We start from the raw sequence: 26,290 nt of genomic DNA, 5'->3' as shown, positions 1-26,290 counted from the left end.
TTGAAAATCTTGTTATTGCTAATCCTCGCGAGTGAAGAGTAATATTGCCATGAAGTTTTCACCAGAAGACTGGTTGTGCATAATTGGTCCAAAATGAAACTATCAGATGTCCATTATGGCCACTACAGAGGCCATATTGAAAATATAGTCACTTCTCCAGAATGGACGATCATTTCACTGCACAAATTCTTACGATGTCTAGCTGGTCCTAATGGTGCCATTCAGACATTTAATATGCCAGACACAGTGGCCACCATGAAAATCTTCATATCACTATTTCTCCTAAATGAATGGTCATATTGGCCTGGAGTTTTCAATGAAATACTTCTTATGATGTTTTGTTGGTTGTAAATGAATGGTGCCAATCCAGTTTCTAAACTGCCACAATGGCCATCTTGAAAACTGCTTCTTTATGGCTGGTCATATCAAAATGTGCTTTCATCAAAAGACTTTTTATGATGTCTGGTTGGTACTAAATAAAAATGGTGCCATTCTGATAGCCAATATGACCACAATGGAAAATCTTGTTATGATCAGACATGATTTTTCTGTTTTAAAGCTGAAGTCCACTTTTCTGCCGACTTGAATCAGATTTTACTAGATATAGTCTGTTTTTTATATCATCTCCGATCTGAATTTTTAAAACAGTCTGTCTGGTCTCATTTCGCAACAACCCATTTAAATTATTTGTTCCATATTAGTTAGCACACGACTCTCATAAAAAGTATTCTGATTGGTCAAAGGTTTAAATTTATCTAATGAATCTTTGTGTAATGGAAACTGATGGCAATGGAAAGAAGAAGCATGTTTGCAAAACATGTTGTCCAGAGTTGTTGAGGGAGGCCATGACACAAAAAGTGTAGATAAAGGTTTAAAAATATATGGAAATGGGAATGGCTGGAGCAGAAAGTTGATGGAAATTTAGTTTTTCGATTTATAAGAAAACTGAATGCATGAGGACTGGCATTTTGTGACCTCTGCAAAAAAGATCTGAATTATGGTAATCGTGGTTGGAAGAGTTTGGAACAGCACCTACCGTAAATGCTGCATACGGAAAAATTGAAGCTCAGAAGGCATCTGGACAAAGTGCAGTTAATTACTTTAAGAAGGAAGATTTATTGCATGAGAGAACAGATGTAGCCCTCTGTCAGAACATGCACACTGCATGTTGCCAATACAAGCACCAGCTTGAAAGAAAAAAGGTTGTCATTGAGAATGAAAAGAAACGATTGCACATTAAGCCAAAAAAGTTAGTGGTAACAAAAAGGAAGGCATAAGAAATCTTTGCCAAAGCACAAAAAAAGCTGGACTGGCATATCAACAGGTTGTGTCCACTGGAGAAAAAGACAAGTGAATGTATGTGATTATTTGTATATAGTTTATATACTTGGGTGTTTATTTTACAGATTTGTTATGAAAAGAGAGAAGTATAGTACATTTGCTGCAAAAATTGACAAATTATTATGACTTAATTACAGACCTGTTTACCCATCCGTAATTTACCGTATTTGTACGGAATAACCTCCATCAGTACGGTCATATGATCATTGATCTGAAAATACGATTTGAGGATGAAATATTTTTAAAATTAATTTTGAAGTGTTTTTATCCCATTTTGTTTCGCCGTATTGTCTCTTCACTCTGCATCCATGTCCAGTCTGTGCCACATCACTGATTTTTACATTCTCAACATCTGGTTTTTTGAACAAAGAAAATTGTCGCTGATGAGAAAGTTTCAGCATGAAACTGATGATGAAAATGGAGCAGCATTTTCTACCAGTCTGTAATACTCTGGCCATGCCTTAAACCTTTCCTGTGCACATGGTGGAAGGAATGACGGTTTACAGCACATGGAATCAGAAAATCGTGCAAAATTGAAATCATTAGTGAAGGGAAATAGAAATGTTTTCTCATTGATGAAGGGAAAAGCAAGTCAGTGATCCACACATATTTCAAAGGCAAATAACACATGCTGAGGCGATTCTATGTGAGTTGATCGTAAATATGAATTTGTCATTGAGCACAGCTGACAAGTTAATAGTCCTACATGTAAGACCTTGATGCTGATATTTATGTTGTGGGCATCAGAAAAACACTAAAACAAAAACAATATAAGCTATGTCTTACATTGTAGAACTTACAAGTTAACAGCAGCAATGAAAAATATGTTCCCACATTCCAAAATTGCACACGGTATTTAGAAGCAATCTGTTACTGTATATGTTAACAAAGCTGATACCAGATTTTATGAAATAAATACAATTGCCTTCACCTATCTAGATGAACTTATTATTTTCTGAGAGGATGGGTGGTGGTAAAAATTTCTATCATAATGTTTTGTATTAAGTCTTCCTTAACCATGTAAAATGTAGAGATTTGGCTTTTTTTGAAATGTTCTGGATATGTATGAAGCTGAGAAAACATTTTCTAGAGAAAGTGACAGAGGTAAATAACAAAGAATTTGGGTGTGTGGAGGTATTCCTTTGTGGTTTTTATCACTATAATATAAACATGTTTAAGTCAATGGTCAATATCTGCAGATTTTGCCTAGAACACAAGAGTTACCTGAATATTGGGTGTCTTTACAAACCAGGAGTTATTTGTAGAATATTGTATCGTCAGTATGTTGTGCAATACTATATAATGGTAATTATAGTGTATTTATAGTGTCTACTATTTGTGTCCTGTTTCATAGGTGATGTGTGCTGTGTTAAGATGCTAGAAACACTGAATGAAAATATTGACTGCCTTCTAAAAATACTGACAGGCATTGCTTAAAATACTGACAAGAAAATGAATGTGTAAACAGGTCTGTAATTACGATGTTAACACTGATATGCACATGAAATAACTTCAGCATCAATAGTATTGGAGTACAAATTCCTGTGACAATATATTTGTTTTAAAATTACTGAAGTAAAGTTGAACATTTTTGGTAAGTTTATTAGTTTTTCAAATGATTATTTTGGTTTGTTTTATGATCATAAATTGCACAAGGAGCAGTTTTTATGAGTGTAAAATGCATTTTTGGTCGGGGTCCTTCAGCCAACTGGATTAGGGGCACTGCTCCTCAAGATCCCATCAGGGGAGGACCCCCAAACCCCCGTACAAAATTTTCAGCTTTTTTTTTTATGGAAGACCAAAATCTTGTCTGCATGATGCCTTGTTGGTCCTGAATGAAAACGTCAAAATTAATCCAATATGTCCACCACAAGAGCTAATTTCAGTTTTATTTTATTGCTGAAGCATATCAAAAAATAGTTTCAACACGCTAGTTAAAAGGAAGAAATGGTCTTATTATGACTTCCCAGTATTTCTTTTCATTTAGTAGAGCATCAGTCCTTTCGATGGACTCATCTCCTAAATCGTCATATTGGTATTGGATTATCACAGAAACACTATAGCAATATGTAACTGTTCTATTGAAAATGATGGTCTTCTGTCACTGCTTGTGCATTAATAGTGGTATTGACATTGGCTTGTTATTAAAGCTCTTCTTGCAATATTCAGTTACTTCTGAATGAATATTTTGTACATTTGACCACTAATAATACTGCATTTTTGTGAAGGAGTTTTAAAAACCATACCATACCTGAGATTATAAACACACAGGGACTTGAACATAAACAAGTTAACATTTTTACTTGTGTTCCAGTGAACAAGTTGGTAGTCATTACTCTGACATGGAGTTTAAGATCAAAGGTCGTGAATTGGTTTTAGCTGTTCAGATTTGTAAACATGATAACATAAACGAGTATGAATGGATTTGTATCTTTTGACTCTGTTTGTGGATGTATCAGAAGAATGCATTGGGGTTCTTTTTTTTCCCCAAAATTAATACTTTCAGATTAAAGCAAACATGGCATGTGGTTATATCTTGATATTGTCAGAGACAATTCGTCAATCCTTTATCCATGATAACAAGTTCAAAGCCAAAGGTCATGTTAAAGAGTTTTGTTCTGAATAATAGTTATTTTGTGAACTTGTTAACTCAAATATAAGAATGTAATATGGTCACCAATTAAAAATGCAGAAATGGTTTTATCTTGGATTCCTGGAAGTTTGTTTTGGCCAGTAGAGCATCAGTGCATTTTTTTATATAAAATTGTGTGTGTGTGTGTGTGTGTGTGCATGCGTGTGCACGTGCGTGCGTGTATGTGCAGTGATAAAGAACTCCAGGAATTCTTTTGGAAGTTCTTAAAGTTCCTGAGAAAATTACTATCTAAAGATGTGTAAACCATGAATCCAAATGATAACATGGCAGCAATTTTAACATTAAGATGGTCTTGACCTTTTTGAAGTAAGTCGAATCTACACTATCTGCATTAACAGAAAATAGGACTATGACATTATTAGAGCTTCTGTAAAAGGAACTCTTGCTCAACTGTGAAACCATTTGCTTTTAGACATTTCTAAATGTAGTAGGAGGTACTATTCATGATGCTGTTTGAAACCAGCTATAAAAATTTGTTTTTCCCTGGATCATTTTACAGTTGCACCTTGCCATGCTGTTCTTTCCCCACGTGCTGGGCAATTTTTTCCTTCCCACACTAGGTCATTCTTTACAAGTGCCTGGCCTTTTTCTCACCAATCTGTACTTGTGTGCTTAGTTTAATTTCAATATTTTTATGATCATAAAAGGCAATACACCTGTGCCCAGAGCTAAGACTGTTTATTGTGAAGGTCTTTGTTTACAGAAGTTGAATTGCTCAGAGCACTGATTACACTCACTGGACAATGTTTTGACATGCCATTGAGTGGGTATGGCTGAAGTGACTTTCCTTTTCCAACATGAACTGTCTTTGCTGTCATTATCAGGGTCATTCTTTTTTTATACTAAATGATGTGCTGATTATTATCCACATATCCAAGAAGTTACCATACTTAACATCTGATAGCAATGTGATGAATCCCCAGTCTACCAGAAAGATTTATTTTGCAAATAGTTCTGACAGGTTTCAGAAGTTGTCAATTAAAATAATTACCTTATTATACTTTATTGCTCAAAATTAAATCTGAAAATCAAATGACAAGTTAACACTGCTGCCATTTTAGCAGTACTACATTCTTAAAAGGACAAAATCAAAACAGTACACTAAAAGCTACTTACTGGTTGTTGCATCCTTTTTAAAAGACCTTCAAATACACAGATCCTGCCCTTTAATAATCAAATTTCAACCAAGGAATTTAAGGAGCACATGAGGGAAGAAGAAACATAAGCCTAGCAAAATTTGAAAATTTCTTGTAAATTTCCTATATTTACAATAATTACTGAGTTTTATTACTGTTGGTATAATTTAGATTGGTACATGTAATTAATCATGCATTCTGTTACCTTTGAAAAAGTATTATTGCCACTTGTATCTTTTGATAAGGAATGATGAAAAAAAATGAAAAAAAATCAGTACTGAATAAGACCATTTCAGTGATTTTCCTCCAGCATTTTTGGTGGAATACCTTTGAAACATGGAAAATACTGGGGGGGGGGGGTATTACCATGACCTTTTTAGATCCGGGGAGGGGGGGTATGCTTCATATAAGTAGAATAACAATAAGTAGAGTAACAAAGCTTTTGATCTGCATTTAGGCACATCATATACGTTAGCAATACTGTAAAATTCAGATGCTATCTGATTTGGAAAACTTCAAAATTTGTGTCAGGTTTTGTTTGGTGTTTAATGGCACAGCAACACAAGTAGGTTACCAGTGCCAAGGCAGTTGGAGTTAAGCGCATTGCCCATGGACCCACTACTGTAGCTGACCTAGGCTGATCCGATGATAGCATTCAATCTTGCACCCTCTTTGACACGAGTCCAGGATGATAATCTCAGCCCCTGCAGCTTCTGCCTTCATTAGTTGCCTATTATGTCATCCAGAAGAGTGCTTCCCCAGGTCTGCCAGAGAGAAAATTTAACAAATTCTCACAAATTCGGATGATATTTTGACCTAACTCTTTCCCTTTTAAGCATAGTAATTCAGTATGAAATTTTTCTTTTCACAATCTCTCTTTAAAATTTTACAATATGGAGAAAATCTTAAGTAGCTTTTTCAGGTTTAGTATATTCATTTACCATGTGAAGGTTTGTACATGCCAGCCATTATATTTCATGGAGAAGAACCCCAGTAAAAACCTCTGACCGATGAGAAGTTGCTTGCAAGCTTTCTTACATACCGACGTTGGCCTGAGACTCGAACTTGCATTGACAGAGATAATATGTGCAAGTGATCTGTAAAGGCAAGTGCTTTAGACACTCAGCCACCTGAAAGCATCCTTATCCAGTGAAATAAATTCCCACCAAAATTGCTGAGATTTAGTGCTAAATTAGAATTATAGTGTCAGATTGTACAATGCAGTATTTCCCTTTCACTAAGCACAGTTTCTTGATATATTTTGCATACCAGAATGAACTGGCTGTTGACTATCATGGAAGTGTAGTATTGATTAAAAAGTCATTTAAAGTATGTTGCTTTTTTTCTTCTGCAAAATATTGTTACAAATTGTAATCAAAAAGAGCAAGAAAGAAGTTGTTACTTTCGTAAATTTCTGTTGGATGAAAAATGTAGAAAATGGAAGTCTGCTAATACTATGTGTCAACTGGGAAGTTATGATAAAAAGCTTGGCAAGATTGCTTATTCTGAATTTTCTTCCCAGGACATTACAAGCAATTAAATAATCACAAATCCTTCTAAACATTGAAACTGGATCTAGACATATACCGACAATAATTAGAGGGAAAATGAAAGTGAAGTAGAACATTGGAATAAACTCGTCCCATCTTAGAGGGTATGGAAGTATTAATTGCAAAAACACAGTGTCATTCAAATTTTGTTTTAGCGATCAACCAAAAAGAAGAGTAGCACACATAAAATGAAACGTGAAAGATTCTGTTAAAAGATAAATGGTGACATTGAAGTGGAGCAGCAGGGCATATCTCTAGATTTACACTTTGAAAGGGAATAATGAATAAATAATGCAATTTTATAAGAACAATGACTTTTTGTATAAGGTTTTTAGGTATGGAAGATATAAAATAATTGTCAACATGAACCGCTCTAAATGGCTTTTAAAATGAAGTAAAAATGGGAACAGTCATTATTGGAAGATTTAAGAACATTAGTTGTGGTACTTTGTCTGTTGTATTGGTTTTATTCATGGGTTTTAAGTTTACATTTTTTACATATAAATTGGCTCTGACATTAACATTTATCTGAATTTATTTTCAGGATGTATCATCAGGTTTTGTGCTGTGCCCAGTTGATAATGTTTGTCACACAGGGAAGGTTTTTGATGCTCAGGTGAGTTTTCTTTTTGTTTCTTGCATCTTCAAAATGCAGCGAGTTTTAAATGAAGTTTCATGTTATAAGAGAAACTTATAAAATCAATAGTTATCTAGTCAGTAGTTATATAGTCAGTAGTTATATTGTTTTTACAATGTGTAATGTATACTTTGCATGTACAAAGTAAATAACCATATGTTGGGTAAAGGAACTACGTGTATGTAGTTAGTGTTAGCACTTTTGTTGTAATAGTGATGACAAGGAAGGTAATGACTATATATAAATTCAGTTGTTTCATCATACCAGCATGTGCATAGTAAGCTCAAGTTAAAGACAACTGTAATACAGCAAGATACTACTCAGTGCAACAGTTGAGACACGAAGGTTAAGTATTCTGCAAGCTGATTTTTATCTTAGTTTTTTTCTTCCTGCCCTTTGTCTTGTTTTTTTTTTTGTCCAGTCCTTTGTCTTGAAGTGTAATCTGAACAATTAATTATAGCTTGTTAAGAAAAGTGATGGTTCATCTGAGAGAATGAAAAAAAAAGATTGAACATGAGAAAAGACAGTTGTTGGATAGAACAGTGTTTCGATAGTGGCTTGGCAAAGAGGAAATGTGGGACTCAACCTGCCTAGAAGAATGCAGAATCAAAGTAGTTCTTCTAACTTTAACTGTAAAAACCACGACTTTGGACCAGAGTTTTTAAAAAAAACCCTAAAATTATCATATAAAATCATTAAATATTTTTCGATGTGAGAGTTGAGATAAAAATGATTTATTGTTGAGGATAATATCGACAAGATTTGTCCATCTTTTTTTGTAATAAGACTGGTATCTTATCCATATGCATACACTTTGTCTTGTCCATATGCATACACCGTCTTATCCATATGCATACATTCTGTCTTATCCATATGCATGCACTTTGTCTTATCAATATGCATACACCGTCTTATCCATATGCATACATTCTGTCTTATCCATATGCATACACTTTGTCTTATCCATATGCATACACTTTCTTATCCCTATGCATACACTTTGTCTTATCCATATGCATACACTTTGTCTTATCCATATGCATACACTGTCTTATCCATATTCATACACTTTGTCTTGACCACTCCGGTGGCCTAGTGGTTAGAGAGTCCGCCTCGGAAACAGGAGGTCGTGGGTTCGAACCCTGGCCGAGTCATATCAATGACTTACAAAAATGGTACTAACAGCTGCCTCACTAGGCATTCAGCATTAAGAGGTTAGTGTTAGGACTGGATTATTTTATTTTGGATTCTTGGAAATTCTTTTGGCCATTAGAGCATGATTCTCATTTGATGGGGTCTAGTTATTAAACTTGTAACAAAATTTGGAATCCTTTTCAACAATATTTATAAAAATGTCAACTTTGAATTTGAGACCACAGCCACAGATCAGGTTGGAAACCAAATTAGCAAGTACATGTTGGAACACTGGTTGCACAAGTCTTTATTATTTAGCAAGAGAAGTTTCACGTTTTATATGTTGGAAGAGCTGTCAGCACAATACTGGTTATATAATGCCAATTCAGAGTTCATATTTTAAGTTGATTAAAAGTTCTACTGTAAAGATAACAAATTGCCAACAAATCTGGTTAGGAAAGGGGTCAGTATCACTTTAGTCTGTTGGTTGGTTTTTTGCATGATAATGTTCATAGTGACTAACTAAAGCAGAGGTGAGCGATGTAATGATTACACTGGTTACATAGGACATTTCTTCTTGGCATTTATTGTTAGCTTAAAGTAATGCTTTATGTCACCTAAGGTGGATCTTTATAGTATATCTAAAATGCAATTTATTAAAAAATGTTACATTTTGAAAAAATGGGACTGATTCCATTGAGATTGGTGGATGGGGAGAGATCAGTATGCCTCTATTCTTTCTTGTTGTTTTAATGTCCATATATATATATATATATATATATATATATATATATATATATATATATATATATATTCTGTCCATGCCATAGAGTAAGGTCATTCTTTTAGTTTTTAGAGTTAATGCCAAATAGGTTGTTCAGTATTGTAAGTCATGGATGTAGGGTACATTAAAGTGCCAAAGTGATCTGGCAAAATCTGTTTAAGTTTAAATACTCTCACACCTAATAAATCCATACCTTTCTTTTTGCAGATTGTGATCTTGGAACACAAATCAATTATCTGTGCTGGGTACAGCGCTGTGATGCACATCCACAGCTGTGCGGAGGAGGTTACAATCAAAGCACTTATTTGTATCATTGACAAGAAGACTGGAGAAAAAACTAAATTAAATCCCAAGTTTATAAAACAAGACCAGATAGGAATTGCACGCCTTGAAGTCAATGGAGGAGTAATCTGTATGGAAACCTTCAAAGAGTTTCCACAAATGGGAAGATTTACATTGAGGGATGAAGGTATGTGTCTAAGTAATTACATTTATTACATTTTTCTGCTGTCAAAAAATGGAGAGAATGAAGAAAGAAACATTATATCCATCTTGCCAGTGAAGATAACTGCATAGCAAATTTAAAAAATAATTCCTTATTAAAATGTTTTCTGGGCTAGTGAAAGGTCAGTTGCCAAGAAGTAAAATTTTAAATAGGCTTGCATTTCTTTTCTGCAAATAGGTTTCATATAAATGATGATGATGCCATAAACCAAGGTAATTACCTCACTTGAATGTCTTCTAACAGATGGTTATTTTACTAGACATAGTAGCAGATATCAGGAAAGACTTTTGAGATGTTTTAAAGAGGGTTTTCAGAGACTGATGATGAGACCCTGTCCCAATAAATATCTTTTAAAGTCATGCAGAATACCAAATACATCAATTTACTAGAAAAAAATTGTTCCCATTTTATTTTTCATTATTTACTGTATGGTCTTTCTTCTATTTTGAAAGGGTACCAGTCTTTAAACTGTTGATCATGTGATGAACTCATTTGTTTGTGAACAGCATTTAGTGTTATAACACATTTTAGTTTGATGGTGGCATAATTGCCAATGAAGGAATTGGTTGTTGCAGAAGTGCAAAATACAATCAAAGATTCTCTGCAAAATATGGTCATTCTCAGTTCAGAAGGAAAGGTTAAAGCAATTAGAATGAACGAGTTTGTGATCATAGCTGAGAAATTTGATGTCATAGAAAACATTGTTAATTACACATTCTGGAATAGTGGGGAAATGGAATTGGCAGAGAATGATAGTTACAACCAAATGGATGTACTCTGAAATTATTGGTAATGTTTTCAGATGGAATTCCCACTTTAAATGAGGTCAGACACAGTAGAGAGAGACAAAATGGTGACCTTGTTGATTCAGATACAAGTTTTTTTTTTTAAAGGATTTGAAAGTGATGACATTGCAAATTGCATTGATTTTCAATATGAAGGATTGGACATTCAGATTTAAGTGACTCTAATTATGAATCATGATGATCAGAATGTATGCTTAGAAAACAAAAAGACACAGACTGACTGTTGTTTTAGGAATAAAATTTCATTGAAGTGAAAATTTAAGGATTTAAATTTATTCCGTATCAAATTTAGAAAGGAAATAATGTCTTTAGTAATTGATATTAACAAATGTGCAGAAAGCAAATTAGTGAGAAGCATAACAGCTTTTATAATGCAGACTTGTTAGCAGGCTCAGCAGCTAGAGTACTCAGTTTTTGCAGAATGTAAAGAGTTAAAGGGTAGGTGAATTGGACTGGAACTAAATGAACATAAAGCATGGGTGGGGAAGCTGGATTTCAGAAGTAAACTGAAAACGTTCTCATTACTAACTGCAAGTTATTGCTAGCATATCTTGACATCTTTTATGACACTGACATGGTTGAACATCATTGTCTTTGTCAGATTTTGTATGGTTTAGTATAATCATTAGTGAGTTATATACTTAATAGTTGTATATCTGCTCTTTTATAAAAATGGCATTGCACCATCGACCCTGTATACATATGAATCATAGTAAGTTTTTAAGAACAGTCAAATAATTGATATTGAAAGTGTCCACATTTTGGTCTTTACAGTAAAAGCAATTAGTTCTGACTTGCCTCCTTAACCATAAATTATTTGTATTGTTTGAAATTTATAACAAAATTTGGTTTACACATTGAGTGTAATCTTAATTCTTTCTTTTATTTCAGGTCGCACAGTAGCCATTGGGAAGGTGCTAAAAGTTATAGAATAAGACACTTTTGAATCTGTTGTTCGAGTATAATTGATTATGGCTGAATGCAAGAAAGGATTACTTGCACATGCTTCAGGATTTCGGGAGAAACTTTTTCCTTAGCATCATTGATTTTTGGCATGAGCTTGATTACTGACTGTCTTCACTGTTGAATAAATGTCATCGTTTCTTACTGTAGCTCCTTCATGTGGAAACATGAAATATTTCTTACATTTTGTAGAGATGTATTGTTACTGTTTGAATGATGAACAGTGTGCAATGTTGTGGATTTAACCATCAACTTTCTGGGAAGTACTGACATGCACAAACCCAGCTCACATGACATTTATTCACAAGATATTGCACTTGTATACCAACATTGTGTATGTATGTACATTTTGAGGTGTACATGTATTTTATAACTGTACTTTTAAAAATCTCTGGGCAGTTGATTAACCGTTGAATATTTAATGGATTAATGGTTCTAATCTTGTCTTTATCTAATTCTATTTGCAGTGATTTGAAACATGTTGTAGAGGTAATTTATTACTGAAATTTTAATTCTTGTATTTCTTTATTTTCATTTAAACATTTTCAGCATGTCATCACGTACATGCAACTAACATAAATGAGCAAAATTAGGCAATCTTCATGCACTTAATTCTGTATAAATAAGTGATTAATATCAAAAGAGATATACAAATAGATAAGGTTAAGGATATCTTGTTACTTGCAGTATTTATTATTTTGCTGCAGAATATTGTATATTCTTGAGTTTACACCACTAAATAGGTATTTATGGTCATAGATTCAGTCATGTGCTTTGGTTGCCTGTGTAGACAAAGCCTTTAGGCATACATGTGTATAAATAAGGTTTGACTAATTGAGTTCCTTTCAGTCAAAACGGACAGTTTCAAGATGATTAATATGTGGAAGCATCCTTCTTTTGATGGCTCTGTAACTTGTTCATACTGCTTCGCTGTAGACATTTAATTGTCATTTAAAAATTGAAAAAAATGATGCAATTAATTAATATTTGTGTTCAATTTATGAAAGCATAGGTCAGTAACCACATCAATAGTGAGTTTTAACTCTGAAAAAGTAATAGAACGCCAAGAATACAACAGAAGTATCCAGGATGGCTTTTTGCAATGTAAGCATTGTTTTTTTTTTCCACTGCAATATTGATTACATCACATTCTTGGCCATTCTCAGGAAAGTGTGTTCTTGACTTTGATATGAACATTGTGTTTTAGGATTTTTATTAGATGTTATGCTGCCATCTCTTACCAGATTCACTTTGCACAACAGCTTGAATTTCTGAGTTCTCAAACATCTGCTGTTACCAAACTTGGACGGCTTGCACTTGGGAGTTTTTAAAAAAAAGAGCAAATTTTAGGGGCCCAAAAGCCAGGTTCACTTTGGCTGAAAAATGCTTTCTGCTCAATGACATTAGCTATATATCATATACACAGACCAGACTAGGTACATGGCTTGTACATGGTGTAAGGAAAAAGTTTATTTAAGGTCAAGGTCACTGACCGAACAAAGAAAAATCGTTTCTTCACAGTGATATTGGTTCTAAATATGCATGGGCCAAACATGGTGGATGGATTATATTTGAGGTAAGGGAAAAGTGTATTAGTTTTTGAGTCAAAGGTCAAGGTCACAGACTGAAAAAAGAAAAAGGGTTTTTATTTAATAACATTAGTTTTAAATCGTAGAACTGGACCAAAGTTTGTGTATGGCTTGCAGTTGGAGGTAATGAAGAAGCCTAATAATTTTGAAGTTCAAAAAATCATGGGTCAGGGTCTTTGAATAAAAGAAAAATGGTTTCTGCACCAAAATGTATTTTTTCTTAACCATGCCCTTGAAATGAAGTTTTGTAGATGACTTGCTGATTAGGTAATAAAGAAACCTATTGTCAAAAGTAAAGCTAAAAAACCTTTAAAAAAATTTTTTTAAAAGAACTTGACTTGTAGTCATTTATTGACCAAAGTTGTGGAGGATATGCACTTAAGGTATGAAAAAGACTTATTGTGGCTAAAAGAAAATTGGGTTTGCAGAGTAGTTCCTTGAGCAAACATTGTGGCTGCCATGTGTGTTGGGCATTAAAAAAAATATAGATTCTTGGGTCTGAAAGTCGGAGGTTATGGTCATGGTAAGTCCAATAAGAAAATGATTTCTTCAAAGTGAATGTAGTTCAAAACTGCAGGCCCAGGTCATTGAGATCCTTGGTTCATTAATCTCCTGAGTCATCGATACCATACTTGTGCCTACATAGAGGAATGTCAAACACTGTCAGGGTGTATAATACTCTGACCCCTAATTTATCAAGTATGTTACCAGTCTTGAAATAGAGGACACAGGATAATGCACTTAATGATTAGAGATTGGGCCTTTTGGCTGTAATACGAGCATGGAATTTTTCTATTTTAATTGTAGCAGTGCTTTCAGCTTCTAAAATGGATTCTGTTGGTACATGTACATGATTTAATTTTTCTTCCAGCAGGTGAAAATTATTTCTTGCCTACCCGGTGTGAGACTGCTGATTAAAGTAGCTTTTATTTGTACATTGCGTTAGAGTCATTTATCTCTAGAAAAAGCTGCCAAGCACTTAGTTTTGATTGTTCGTAAAACTTGCGCTTTAATCAAGAAAAACCAATGCTGTGTACTGGGTTATCTAGTTTTAAAAAATTAGTTTGATTTTCTTTAATTCTAACAGTGATACCTTTGGAATATAAACAAGTGGTTACCTTGAGCAAAAAGACCTGCCATTCACCACATCTCAGACAAAATGGATCCAGCCTGCTGATAATCATTGCAAAACTGTCTGTAGTAATCTATTTAAATATAGATATCATATTTTGTTGCGCAGTGTTCAAAATATGATTTTGTTTAATATGAAAATCTAGTCATTCTTTACCTACAGCACAGATATGTGAAGACTTGTCCTGCATATTGAAAGCTATATTACTGATAGAATTCTTCAGTGAGATCTCATAGCTAAACTTGTGGCAAAATATACTAATCTTGTTTCTAAAATGTGTTGTGTCCACCATTCAAAACTTAATTTAAGAAAGCAGTTCAAAATAACACATTTTTATGCTAATGCTAAAATAATGTTGCATTTTCAACCTTTTATGGAAAATGGGTGGCCATTACATGGTAATAACAACAATATTAAACAATAGTTGTTAGTATCTATGGTCTTACAATACATACTTGGTGGTATAATTTGTCATGTAATGTAAATAGAATTTCGTGAATATATTCCTTTTTTCATTAAGCCTTCTCCAATTTTTCCATGTTATGAGTGGATCAGTATCAGGGATGTCCTCCTTGTAGCAACATAATACAGAACTAAAGTTCATTTAAGAAATAATAATGCTTTCACACAATAGTCTTTATTTAGGCTGCAAAAGCATCATAGTTTTATAGATGGAGTGGTATTTGACTTCTTGAGAGATGGGAGTTGTGGTCTTGAAGAGTTATCTCCCTCTTAAGAGCTCATTCACAAGTGTATATCTGACACCATTGTAAACTAGGTATACACCTCGATGTGTGGAATGCTGAATTTTGCTAACACACAAAATGGGGCATCTATGGCATTGAATAGTTGCTAAATCACATCACAGCTGGCAATATTTTACACTGATGGATCAGTAAAAAGTTAGCAGATTACCTCTCTTTGTTGATGTCTTCTGCTTACTAGCTCCATAACTTGTCTTTTGTAAGACATAACCAACATTAAGAGCAAAATCCTTGTATTTACATTTTTAGAGCAAGTGGAGGACCAGATGTGTTGTTTCTAGAAGTAGATGTTAAAACTGGTTTCTACAAAACGGGTTAAAAAAAATTGCACAGATCTTAAACTTTATAGAAAACCTTGAATGCTAGATACATTTGTTTGCACACAGTTTGATTATGACATGTTCTTTAATATGGTTGATTATTGTAAAAGGGCATTTTTGGTATAGGACTCAGACCACTAATTATTTATTGAGCAAGATAACCTCAAAGTGATAGTACTATTTCGAGATCAGGCCTTTAGCTGCATTATCACCCTGGAATTTGTCTTTATTAATTTTCTAAGACATTTCTCAGTACTTTCAACCACTAAATTACATATATTATGTATGTGTTTATAGTCTTTATTAATTTCTGGGAAGCTAAATTTAGCTGCTGCCTATGTGACACGACTGCTGTTTAAGGCAGCTTTTATCAGTGTTGTGCTTTAAGAACATACAAAACAAATGCCAGGACTCAACTAATTTCGATTGTTCAGAAAGTTTTCTCTTACATAAACAAATGTATTCTGCAGCATCCTGTGATGAAAATTTGAAAATATTTTAGTGGTGTGAGCCCTTCATGATATTCTTACTTTTAATTGCATATTGGTAAATTCTTTCTCATTAGAACATTCTAACATATTTACAAGACCTGAAGGAGGGAACAGGTATAGTATTTCCTTGTTGAAGATACTGTACAAATTTGAGGAGGATCTGCAGGTTCTTCTGGTCTGCTGGTAGATAATTACACAGTTTGGCAAGTTTTCTTTAGGAAATGAATCTTTTTGAAAGATTTTCTTGATCATAATTTTGAACATTTCAACAAATTACAGATAACACGGTGCAATTAGCATTCAGATTGGTACTGTTTCAGATTGGACATGAGTAACTACAATTGTTAAAGTTATTCATCTTATGTGTTCACATTTTGTCATTTTTTCAAATGCTCTGCATTTGGTTGTGATAGCTATGGTAAACTTGAATTTTCATTTAGTCATTAACAACAGCTGCTGGCAATCTGAATGACATTTATTTAAAATGTCATTACAGATACATTGCAGACTGCACTCATTAGTAGATTATGTAAAATGAAGCTGTCATTTTAGGAATGAATGGTGGCAGATCCAGAGTGGGCTCAGGGAGATCTGTTCAAATTAGAATAGTACACTTTTCACTAAAAAAAAATGGAGAAAGTTGGCTCTTTTAAGCAAAGCAAACCATTCCTTTTCAAAATGGAATATAAGTAGGAAAAATCATGGGTCCACCCTTGAAACCCCTGTTTAACAAATATGAAGTTTGTGACTTTTCTACTGATGTACAAAATTTAGAGAGAAAAAATATTCAACACTGTATGAATCATTGTGAATTTATTTCCAGTTCATTGTAATATGTATGTGATGGATTAAATGTACTTATTTTAGATCATGCTGGAAAAAATAAAATATTTGTCACTAATTTTTTCTAATTTAGAAATCATTTTTGTTGGAACTCAAGTTTTTATTAAACTCAGTGTTAAAGTGTTAAATTAACCTCATTGTTAAAGATTTTTTTTTTACTAAGCTGAATTAAATGCTGGCTTAATGAAAAGTGTGTATTTTGCTGCATCATGAAATTTTCCTGGATTTTCTTGTTAGCGATACAGTTACAATTATATCACTATTTAACATTAATAATATATTCACAAATTTAGTTTCTTGCTAAATTTGCAAAATTTTATGCTGTAAAAATTGTGTGATATAAAATATGAAAGATTCATTACCTATATACAGATTGTACAGAAATCGGAAACCCAAAAGGACTAAAGTCTAGAGGTTTGATATTGTTTTTTGATGGCAGTTATGTGGAGTGTACAATATTTATAAAGATTCAACATCTATTATGTTCTGCTGATTAAAGCTCATTCATGGAATTTGAGCCCGAAATGCAAGAGTGAACAGACTATGAAATGACTGTATACTTTTATTTCATTTTAATAAGGGTAGAATTATAATAATGCAAAATAAAAATCTACTATTTCAAAATTTCAGAAGTGTTGTGATGTCTCTTTTGTTTGACAAATACCCAAATAGAAAATTAGATAATTTTCCAACTTATCAATGAATCCACCGAGTTTGTCATGTTTTTGCTCAGGATGTCTGCTTGTTGTGAAAACTTCAATTTAACTGTTTGGAATATCATGATTCTAGTAGAGCTGAAGGGAATACTCATTGTATACAAATTACTGTTGAATAGCGGACCTTTATATCGCCCTATAGTCTGTATCCACAGTTTTAACGATTTTGTTTTAATGTTTTTTAAAGTCATGTGCTGTATATTCTGCATCAGTTGTATTGAACTGAAAATGTAGGATAATACTAGTGTATGCCATCAATTTTTAACTGACATGAAAAGATTTGTCTTGTCTGCTTAATGCTGTTCACAGGGCTGATGTCCCAATGAATGGAACTCTCGTTAAATGGAAACTAGTTCCTCTATACCATTGACCTTTGCCTTGGTCCTTTAATCTGTAAAATACGTTTCTATCTTAGCAATGGAAACTAGATCCTATATAGCAATCGACCTTGGCATGGGGCCTTTGAATCTGTAAAATGCATTTCAGTTGTAGCAAATCTACGGCTTTCGCGTTTCTTGAATAGATATGCTGGTGAAATGGGAACAGTTTGTACTGTCACTCGTGGCATCACCACCCCGATGAAATCACCGCGATTGGTCTAGGAACAGAAATTGGGAGCTGTGTACAAGGTGTAAGCAAAACTGAACTGTTTTAAGCAAAGATCTTTAATAGTTTTAACCTTTATTTTCTAGTCGGTAACAATCCTGGAAAGAACAGAATAGATGCAAAATTAGAAAACTACTGTTGCTATTTTTAGCTCGCTTGGACGAAGGCCAAGCACATATGGTATGACCCTGCATCTTTTGTCATCCATCCATCCACATTTGTGGACACGCTTGAGGCTTCGTTTCTGATCATATTTGGGTCAGAATTCGGATGTAAGCTTGTATGGACGTCCTCGACAAAGCCTCAGATTTGTTCGATTATGAGTGACAACCACTCATTAATAAAGCGTTATAGGTTATTATTGGCATAGTTTCTAAACACTTTCTAACTATACCGTCATAATCTCAGATGAGTTTAGATATAAGCAACATCGATGTTTATTAGTGGGGTTGTCTTGCATCTAATTGGACAAACATGCAAACCTGTTGAGGCCATATTTCTGGTCAGGATTTGATCAGATTGATTACATAGGCTTGTATTAGCGGTCCCATATTTTTAATCGGATTTGGTATGTGAGTTTATATCGTCAGAATCTCGGACTAGTTATGAGCAAGATACACTCATAATATTGAAGAGTTCTTCGCATCTGATTGACGACCGCTCCGGTGGCCGAAGTGGTTAGAGGGTCCGTCTTGGATGTGGGAGGTCGCGGGTTTGAACCCCTTTCCAGTCATACCAAAAACTTATAAAAATGGTACTAACAGCTAACTCACTTGGCGCTCAGCATTAAGAGGTTTGTGTTAGGACTGGTCGGTCTAGTATCAGAATAATATGACAGGGGGCGACATAACAATACATATCGGCAGCATGATGTCCCATTAGTAGACATTCCTATAAACTTCACACTGCAGACATCGTAGCGATATGACGGGGGAAAGTTTTTTTTTAAAGCTATGTTAAAAATCCAAATCACACAACCGTAGATTCATTAATAGACAGTAACAATATTAATTCGCACATAGCACCACCCAGCAACCTTTGGACTTTATCGCGTGCTCAACATTAGTTACAAAAAATTCTTCTTTTGATCTACTTAAAATTGAAATTTAGAGTTATATTTTGGAAGAATGTTCATTGAAAAACTTTTCCAATTGGTCTGGAATGGATGGATTCTATTTTTCTTTTGATCCAACGCCATTTTGCATTTCTGATTATGATGGACTGGATTTATTGGGTCAATTCAGTGCTGTAAAGAGAAAGATTTCAGTTGGAAATTACAGTACAGTTATGGTATGTATCATGTTTTTCACGACATGGGTCAAGTCGTTTGGATTTGCAGAACAATCTTAGAAAGTACACTTTCAGGAAATTCAAATTTTTTTATTATATTTTTTGTTGTTGCTTTCTGTACTTACTTTTATATCTAGAATCATGAAATATTGTGAGGAGATGCATCTTGATGAGTTCAACAAAATGATCACATGGTTTCCTTATTTCTTGCTTAACTGACACTTTCAGTTCTGTTTTAAGTTTATTTTGTCAAGTACTGCTCATACTAGAATCATCAAGATGAATATTCTTACAACAAAAGGTCTCTGGCTTGCAATTCACGTTTTACTGGCATGGGTTTGGTTTCTATGTTGAGTTCATGACCAAGTAGGTTTTGCAGGCAGTATACACATGTTGTACCTTAAAACATGAACATGGTGAAGGAATGCATCATAATGAGTTCTACTCTCATTGAAAAAGCAGGTCATTGCTTCAGTGACTCTGGTTACATTTTGTATTTTAGCTTGAATCAATAAATATGTTAAAGAGGCTCTACTGCATATATTTTCAAAAACCTAACTTTGCTTTCATTTTCTGTCTAATTCTAAATGTAGAAAAATCCAGGTCATTTTCATTATAATAGGGTTAAAAATTGCATTGAAAGACAGCCAAACTTCTACGTACATGGGGTAACCTCGTCTAAAAACAGCTTGACTACGCTAATAGGATCAAATCAAATTTGTAACAATGTGTAGGTGTCACGGATGGGGTGAAATAGTTTTGTTACATAGTAATGTGCCCTCCTTTAAGAATATCGATTTTAATATGAAGTTTTAGAGCAGTAGATAAAGCAAGTAGTTTGTTATGTAATGGGATCGTTGTAACATCTCCCCCCCCCCCATCTCTCTCTCTCTCTCTCTCTCTCTCAATAAAATAATGAAAGGATGAGCCCTCTTATTTGTTTATTTACAAGGTACACAAACATACTTGTCCCCATTCACACACAGTACTATAAGTGAAGCTTTAGAGGAGTTTTATCATGGGTAAATAAGACAGATGGATCCACGGACTTAAATGATTCAACTGAAATAGATGGACAAAGTAAATCCGTTATGCCGCCAACATAATAGCATGATATTATAAACAGAGCTATATTTAATAGGTTGTAACTCTTGACGCCTGGAACAAAGTATGGCTCACTAGGCTTAGATTAATATAATATTAAAGAAAATGAGTAATGTGCAGGTTCGTCTTGGTTTAGACATTCTTCCCCTCTTTTTTTGTGCATGAAACTCGAGGAGTGCCAATTTAGTTTATTTTTGTTGGGGGTGGGGTATTTTAACACCAAAACTCTACATTTCTAGCCTTCAGATAGCTTTTAAAAATTCTCGCTCTAATTTCTGGAAAAAGAACATATCATACCCAGTTTTATTAGATGAAAAGAATTAACTACTAGTATCTTGAGGTAATAGAGAAAAAAATTCTGGTTTGAAAATAAATCCAAGGTCCCCCTTCCTGCCAGAAAAATATAATTTGTTTTTCTCTTATCAGAGAATATTTTGTTCTCAATACATATAACAATTGTAGAAGAATCTAAAATGTATTTCTTCTATTTCTAAAGCTTGACGTAAATTATCACTAAATTTTTTACAAATATTAAAACAAGTTTCTACCTGGCTGATGTCAAAGATGTTTGGTTGCTATCGAGGCATACGAAACAAAAATAACTAAACCATATCGCATTTGAACATTTCTTGACAATTTGATAATATTAAATAAAGTGGTTTTGAAGACGTGAACATTATATTTCTCACCTGGCTATCATGGGAACCAAGATACACACATTTGTTGCTAGATTATGACATAATAAATATTTCATCCAATACTTCAATAAAAATGCTACCAGTATATTTTGTGAGATGTGACAACGTATGTTCTACCTGGTAGCTATGGAGCTATAATGGCTGCAATGTAAGCTGTTTTTTCTTTCTTTTTCTTCTTTCTTTTATTGTTTGATGCATTTCATGTAAACTGAAAATTATAATGTAGCACTATCAAAGTTGCAAGCTGGCTGTTAACACGACGCAAGATGAAATATAGATTAATGGCCCATTACGACAACAGAGGGCGCCATGATAACCGAATCAAAATAGTGATGCGAACCAGGTACACTGCACATTCTAATCATGGCTGGTTAAACAAAATAATTCATCGAATTCCCATGGGACTGATTACGTGAACAACTTCACAAAATGCGATAGATTTTGTTTCTCTTTTTCCGAAAAGAACAAAGCATTTCGAAAATAATTATGACACAATAATGTATAATCGGTTTCTGAAACTAAATGAACAATGTAAGTATAGTTTTCATTATATGTTCGTGGCCTTAAAAATTTGAAGAAAAAAATATTACTTGTTACTCATTGATATGTTAATCATACAGAATTTATAAATGTTTTATATTTAGCAAGGCATTTCTTTTAAAATTAAACTTCAAATGCAAATATAATCTTCAAATATAGACTCATTATAGATGGAATGTTCTAATATACACAACCGATACTAAATGAGCAAGTCTAGCTTGACCGTCTTCCCTCATGGTAAATGGAATGTTATGATACGCCCCCCCCCCCCCCCCCCAGTGTTGAATGAGACAGTCCATCTTGACTCACCTTCTTCACGCATGGTAAGCGGAATGTTCGTGTATTAAATACATAATGCAACTGATGTAAAATGAGACAGGACAGCTTTATGGAGAGGGTTACCACCATAATTATATGCAGATAATAACGGTGCTTGCAAGTCTTGGATGCCAGACCAGTCTGTTACGTTTACTAGAAGACTGGAAGAAGGATTGATGAAAACAAAAATCTAGCTGTGGTTTTGACGGATTTACCAAAGGCTTTTCTTTGTCTCCCTCATGATATTCTGCTTTGCAAGCTAAGGGCTTATGGAATGTCAGCTGGCACATTAGGTGTCTGAGCTATCCGTCAAATCGAAAGCAGCAAAGTATGATGCATAGTGTCTCGAGTCGCTGGACGGAAATTCTAAAAGGTGTTCTGCAGAGGTCATCTATGAACCTTTACTCTTTAATGTTTTTATCAATGACATTTTTAAAAAAAATTACGTTAAGTATGGCTCTTTATATAACTATGCTGATGATAAAACTTTTCCCTTTTCTTCACCGGACGTTGACACTCAGATTGATACACTTAATAGTCCAACACTCTGACTGACAGGTTCAAGGCAAACAAAATGCAAGTCCACCCCGAAAAGTTTGGAGCACTAGCTGGGGTAAAAAGACATTCAGTCTGAAGCCTGTACTTAACATAAAAAAGTGCTGTCATAACTGTGAAGAAATTGTGAAAATGCAAGGAATTGAAATTGACTATCAACTGCAATTCGATTCACATATTAAACAATCTTTGTAAGCTAACTACATTATTCATACACCCTCCCATTTATTTGTACACACCCCTACATATTTTAAAAAGGAAAAACATAAAGGATATTAAAATAAATTTACAAAATTTAGTCATTCCATTCATTGATAAATAATTTCTAACCTGTCAGCAAGAGGTCACTAACACTGTCGACTTGGCGTTTCAAATCAAACGGAAGCTCTCGATGTAATCAAGCATAATGCTTACTGACCAATAATTGCAATACCTTGTTTCAGTATTTCTAAAACAAACTGAACAGATAAAAAGAAGAACTCTTGTATAAATGTGTTCAAAAAGATTCAACTCCAAAATTTACTGAAATACTGAGATTTTCCAATTCAGTGAACTACATCACATTTGTTATTTGAAAACAGAGTATGGCCCAGACAAATATGGCGACCGTGTTAATGTTGTTGCTGTTGGGTTTAACGCCATTTTTCAGCACATGATAGGCTATACATGGCGGCCAGTATTAATGGTGGAGGAAGAAACCGGGAAAACCCCGAGAAGAACCACCGACCCACGAGAAGCTACTGGGAAGCTCACCCACGTACCCACATTGGCCGAATCCTAGACTCGAACCCACGCAGACAGTTGTTGTTGTTGTTGTATGTTTTAACGCCATTTTTCAGCGCAAGATAGGCTATACATGGCGGCCAGTATTAATGGTGGAGGAAGAACCCGGGAAATCCCCGGAAAGAACCACCGACCCTCGAGAAGCTACTGGCAAGCTTTCTCACATTCCCACATTGGCCGAACCGAGATTCGAACCTACGCAGACAGAGGTGAGATGGCAGTGATCCGTAACGGAGAGCGCTTTAGACCACTCGGCCACTCGGGGCCCCCCGGCGACCGTGTTAATAAAGAAACTCCTGTTTGAATTGTAACGCGAGCAAGTTGAATGTTTGGTTATAACTTAAAAGTCAGTGAATGAAATGACTACGTTTTGTGCATTTTTAGTACCCTTGATGCCGTTTGTTTTTATAATCGGCAGGGGATACAAACAAACGGGAGGGCGTGCGAATACAGTAGACTCAACAAATTAACAATCTACAAATATTTTTCCTTTCTAATTTCAGCTTCTGTCCCTTAGTCTAGCAGTTCTGCAGTGACATCAACACTACTTGAGAACTTCTTCGCCATTAGTAGTGAATAGGGACGATGTAGCGACAAGGGGACTTTAATGTTAAAATAGGGGATATGCCTTATAGCGACAATGGAAATTTAACATGGGAAAATTTTGAATGCCTTATAGCGACAAGGGGAATTTAACATGGGAATATGGGACTGTATGGCGACAAGGGAAATGGAACATGGGAGGAAATGTGACTTTGTACTATGGCTTCAAGGGAAATGGAACATGGTGGGACTATATAGCGTCAAGGGAAATTGAACATGGTGGGACTGTATAGTGTCAAGGGAAATTTAACATTTTTTTTTTAAAAAAAAGAAAAAAATTGGGGCATGAAAGGTAATTTCTTTTCGAGACATTGGAGTGACCCTGAAAAGGGCCTTTGTGTTTTATGTTAACATACCATACTGTTAACATAGATGGCACCGCATTGGTCTCCTTCTTGTCCTTACACTCTGTCTTACTTCTGGACCGTAGATCAATCATCACTCTCTTTAAACAACCTTGTCTTTCTACGTATATTCTTCTTTTCCACACACAGGTATCCGTCCTCCTGACAATGACCCACGAGGATCGTACGTGCATGGGTAAGTCCGTTCTAAACAGCATTGAAGAGACGAGAGTAAAGGATTCTACGTCGGTCCACATCTTGGTGACGAGAACAGGTGAAGGAATGCAGCAAACTGCGATTATTTATAGGGAGAGGGAGGATTGAAACGGATTGAGTTGATTGACAAATCCAAACACGCGTTACAAAATTCAGTCACCATTCGTCCAATCGGAAGAGAGCAGTCCGTGACGTCACATTCCCTATATAGAGGCACTAGCGCTTGTGCGCAGTCAATCCATGCGACAGTTAGCATAAACATGGCGCAAACTCAGAAGACAATGAATTGGGGTGCACCGGCCGTGGGGATTACCCATGGGAACCCGGATTTACTTCCAGAAGAGGTCAATTGGGATTTTGTGGATTTTCTTACCTCACAAGAATTTGTTCCGGACTCAGTACCTTCGCCACCTTTTCCTTCTTTACCACACGTGGAGAATTTTAAACAGAGACAGAAAGAAGAATTGGAGAAATTTATACAGCAGCAAAAGGAAGCAGAACAAGCTTTTCTCCTATAGCAACAGCAGCAAGAAGAAGAGGTAAAAAAAAAAACAACAAGAAGAAGAAGAAGCAGTAAAGAAACAAGGGTGTGAAAGTCACACCGTTACGGTACTGTTAGACATTTTGCGGAGTTAAGAAGTCTGAAACAAATGTATCAGACTTCTTTATTACGACCGAAGAGAAAAAGGCCTTCCCGAGCTAAACAACCCAACCCAGTGACAACACCTACCATACCACCCTTAGTGATTTCTACCAAATCATCGACAGTACGCATTCCAGAAGTAGGCCTTGGCCGTGGCAAAGGCTTAAGACAGTTAAAGTTGATTGTTTGAATCAACAAATACCCCAAAGGTCCTTTTCAGGGCCACCCATGTCTCTCGAAAAGAGATACTATTTCAATTGCCAACATCAATTAAAACTCAAAAACCCCTTTATTACCCCTATAGTACGTGTGAATGGTTGAGTGCGTGAGTGTAGATTCTTATTCTAAAAATCAAAACCAAGAGACACTTACTTTTTATAGACTGTCTATTCTGGTACAAATTTTACAATCCAAATCACAACACAACATAACATTTTAAAAAGTTCATAGACTTCTTCTTTCTCTGTCTTCACTCTCTCTTTTTTTTTAAAAAATGTCTTCACTTTCACAGCTTTTTCCTCCTCTTCATCCTCACTTTCTTCCCTCCTTTTTTTTCTCCTGTTCCTGTTTCTTCACCTGTCTGCTTTTTTCCTCTTCTTCCTCTCCATAACTCCCCTCTTCTTCTTCTTGCTCCTGTTGCTTCTTATGGCAATCTGGAGACCAATGTCCTTTTTCTTGACAATGATAACAGGTATCTTGACTTTTGTTTCTTCTAACCCCTGTTTTGTTTTTTGACGGTCTGGACACTCTGAAGACCAATGTCCTTTCTTCTTACAGATATAGCAAGTATCTTGACTTTTATCTCGAAAGGAGGGTGAGTAGTTCGTCGGCTGGTCTGAAGAAAATTTTCTGATGACCCATCGCAAAGCTCTGATGAAAAGTTCGATCTGTGTAGTCTCGTCCATTGTTCTGCTCGGTTTGAGAGTGAAATGAATAGTGGAAGGACAAGACACACACCCTTTATATATGCTGGCATGTCATGGATATAAAGTGACCCATGGTGTTTAAACTTTAGTCATTTGACTTTTTGCAGTCAAGATGAAACGATCCAATTCATTCGTGAAGAAAGGAGAAGAAAGTAAGAGACAGAAACTTGATCTATTGCCTCTTACCATTGCTGAAGTCTTGGCACAAATTCATGCCAGTGATTTTGAAGAGGACATGAGTGAACCAGAATCCAAACCCAGAGAGTCTACATCTAGCCCAAGTTCACCAGTCAACCCTGG

The 26,290-nt window shown here is 34.9% G+C and overlaps 1 protein-coding gene across 1 annotated transcript in view; it reads left to right on the top strand.

The window, feature by feature from the left end:
- Nucleotides 1–17,280, top strand: part of LOC149803557 (eukaryotic peptide chain release factor GTP-binding subunit ERF3A-like) — a 67,806-nt gene extending 50,526 nt beyond the window's left edge. The window contains exons 14-16 of the mRNA XM_089953289.1: nt 7,225–7,296; nt 9,443–9,704; nt 11,438–17,280. Of these exons, the coding sequence (XP_089809415.1) occupies nt 7,225–7,296; nt 9,443–9,704; nt 11,438–11,481 (378 nt within the window). The 3' untranslated portion in view covers nt 11,482–17,280. The remainder of the gene's footprint in view (nt 1–7,224; nt 7,297–9,442; nt 9,705–11,437) is intronic.
- The last annotated feature ends 9,010 nt before the right edge of the window (nt 17,281–26,290 follow it).

Source organism: Sinohyriopsis cumingii, chromosome 3, assembly GCF_028554795.1.
Source record: "Sinohyriopsis cumingii isolate HCF-2022 chromosome 3, ASM2855479v2, whole genome shotgun sequence".
Classification (NCBI taxonomy): domain Eukaryota; kingdom Metazoa; phylum Mollusca; class Bivalvia; order Unionida; family Unionidae; genus Sinohyriopsis; species Sinohyriopsis cumingii.
The sequence above is the reverse complement of the archived record's forward strand: the minus strand, read 5'-3'. Positions and strand labels throughout refer to the sequence as shown.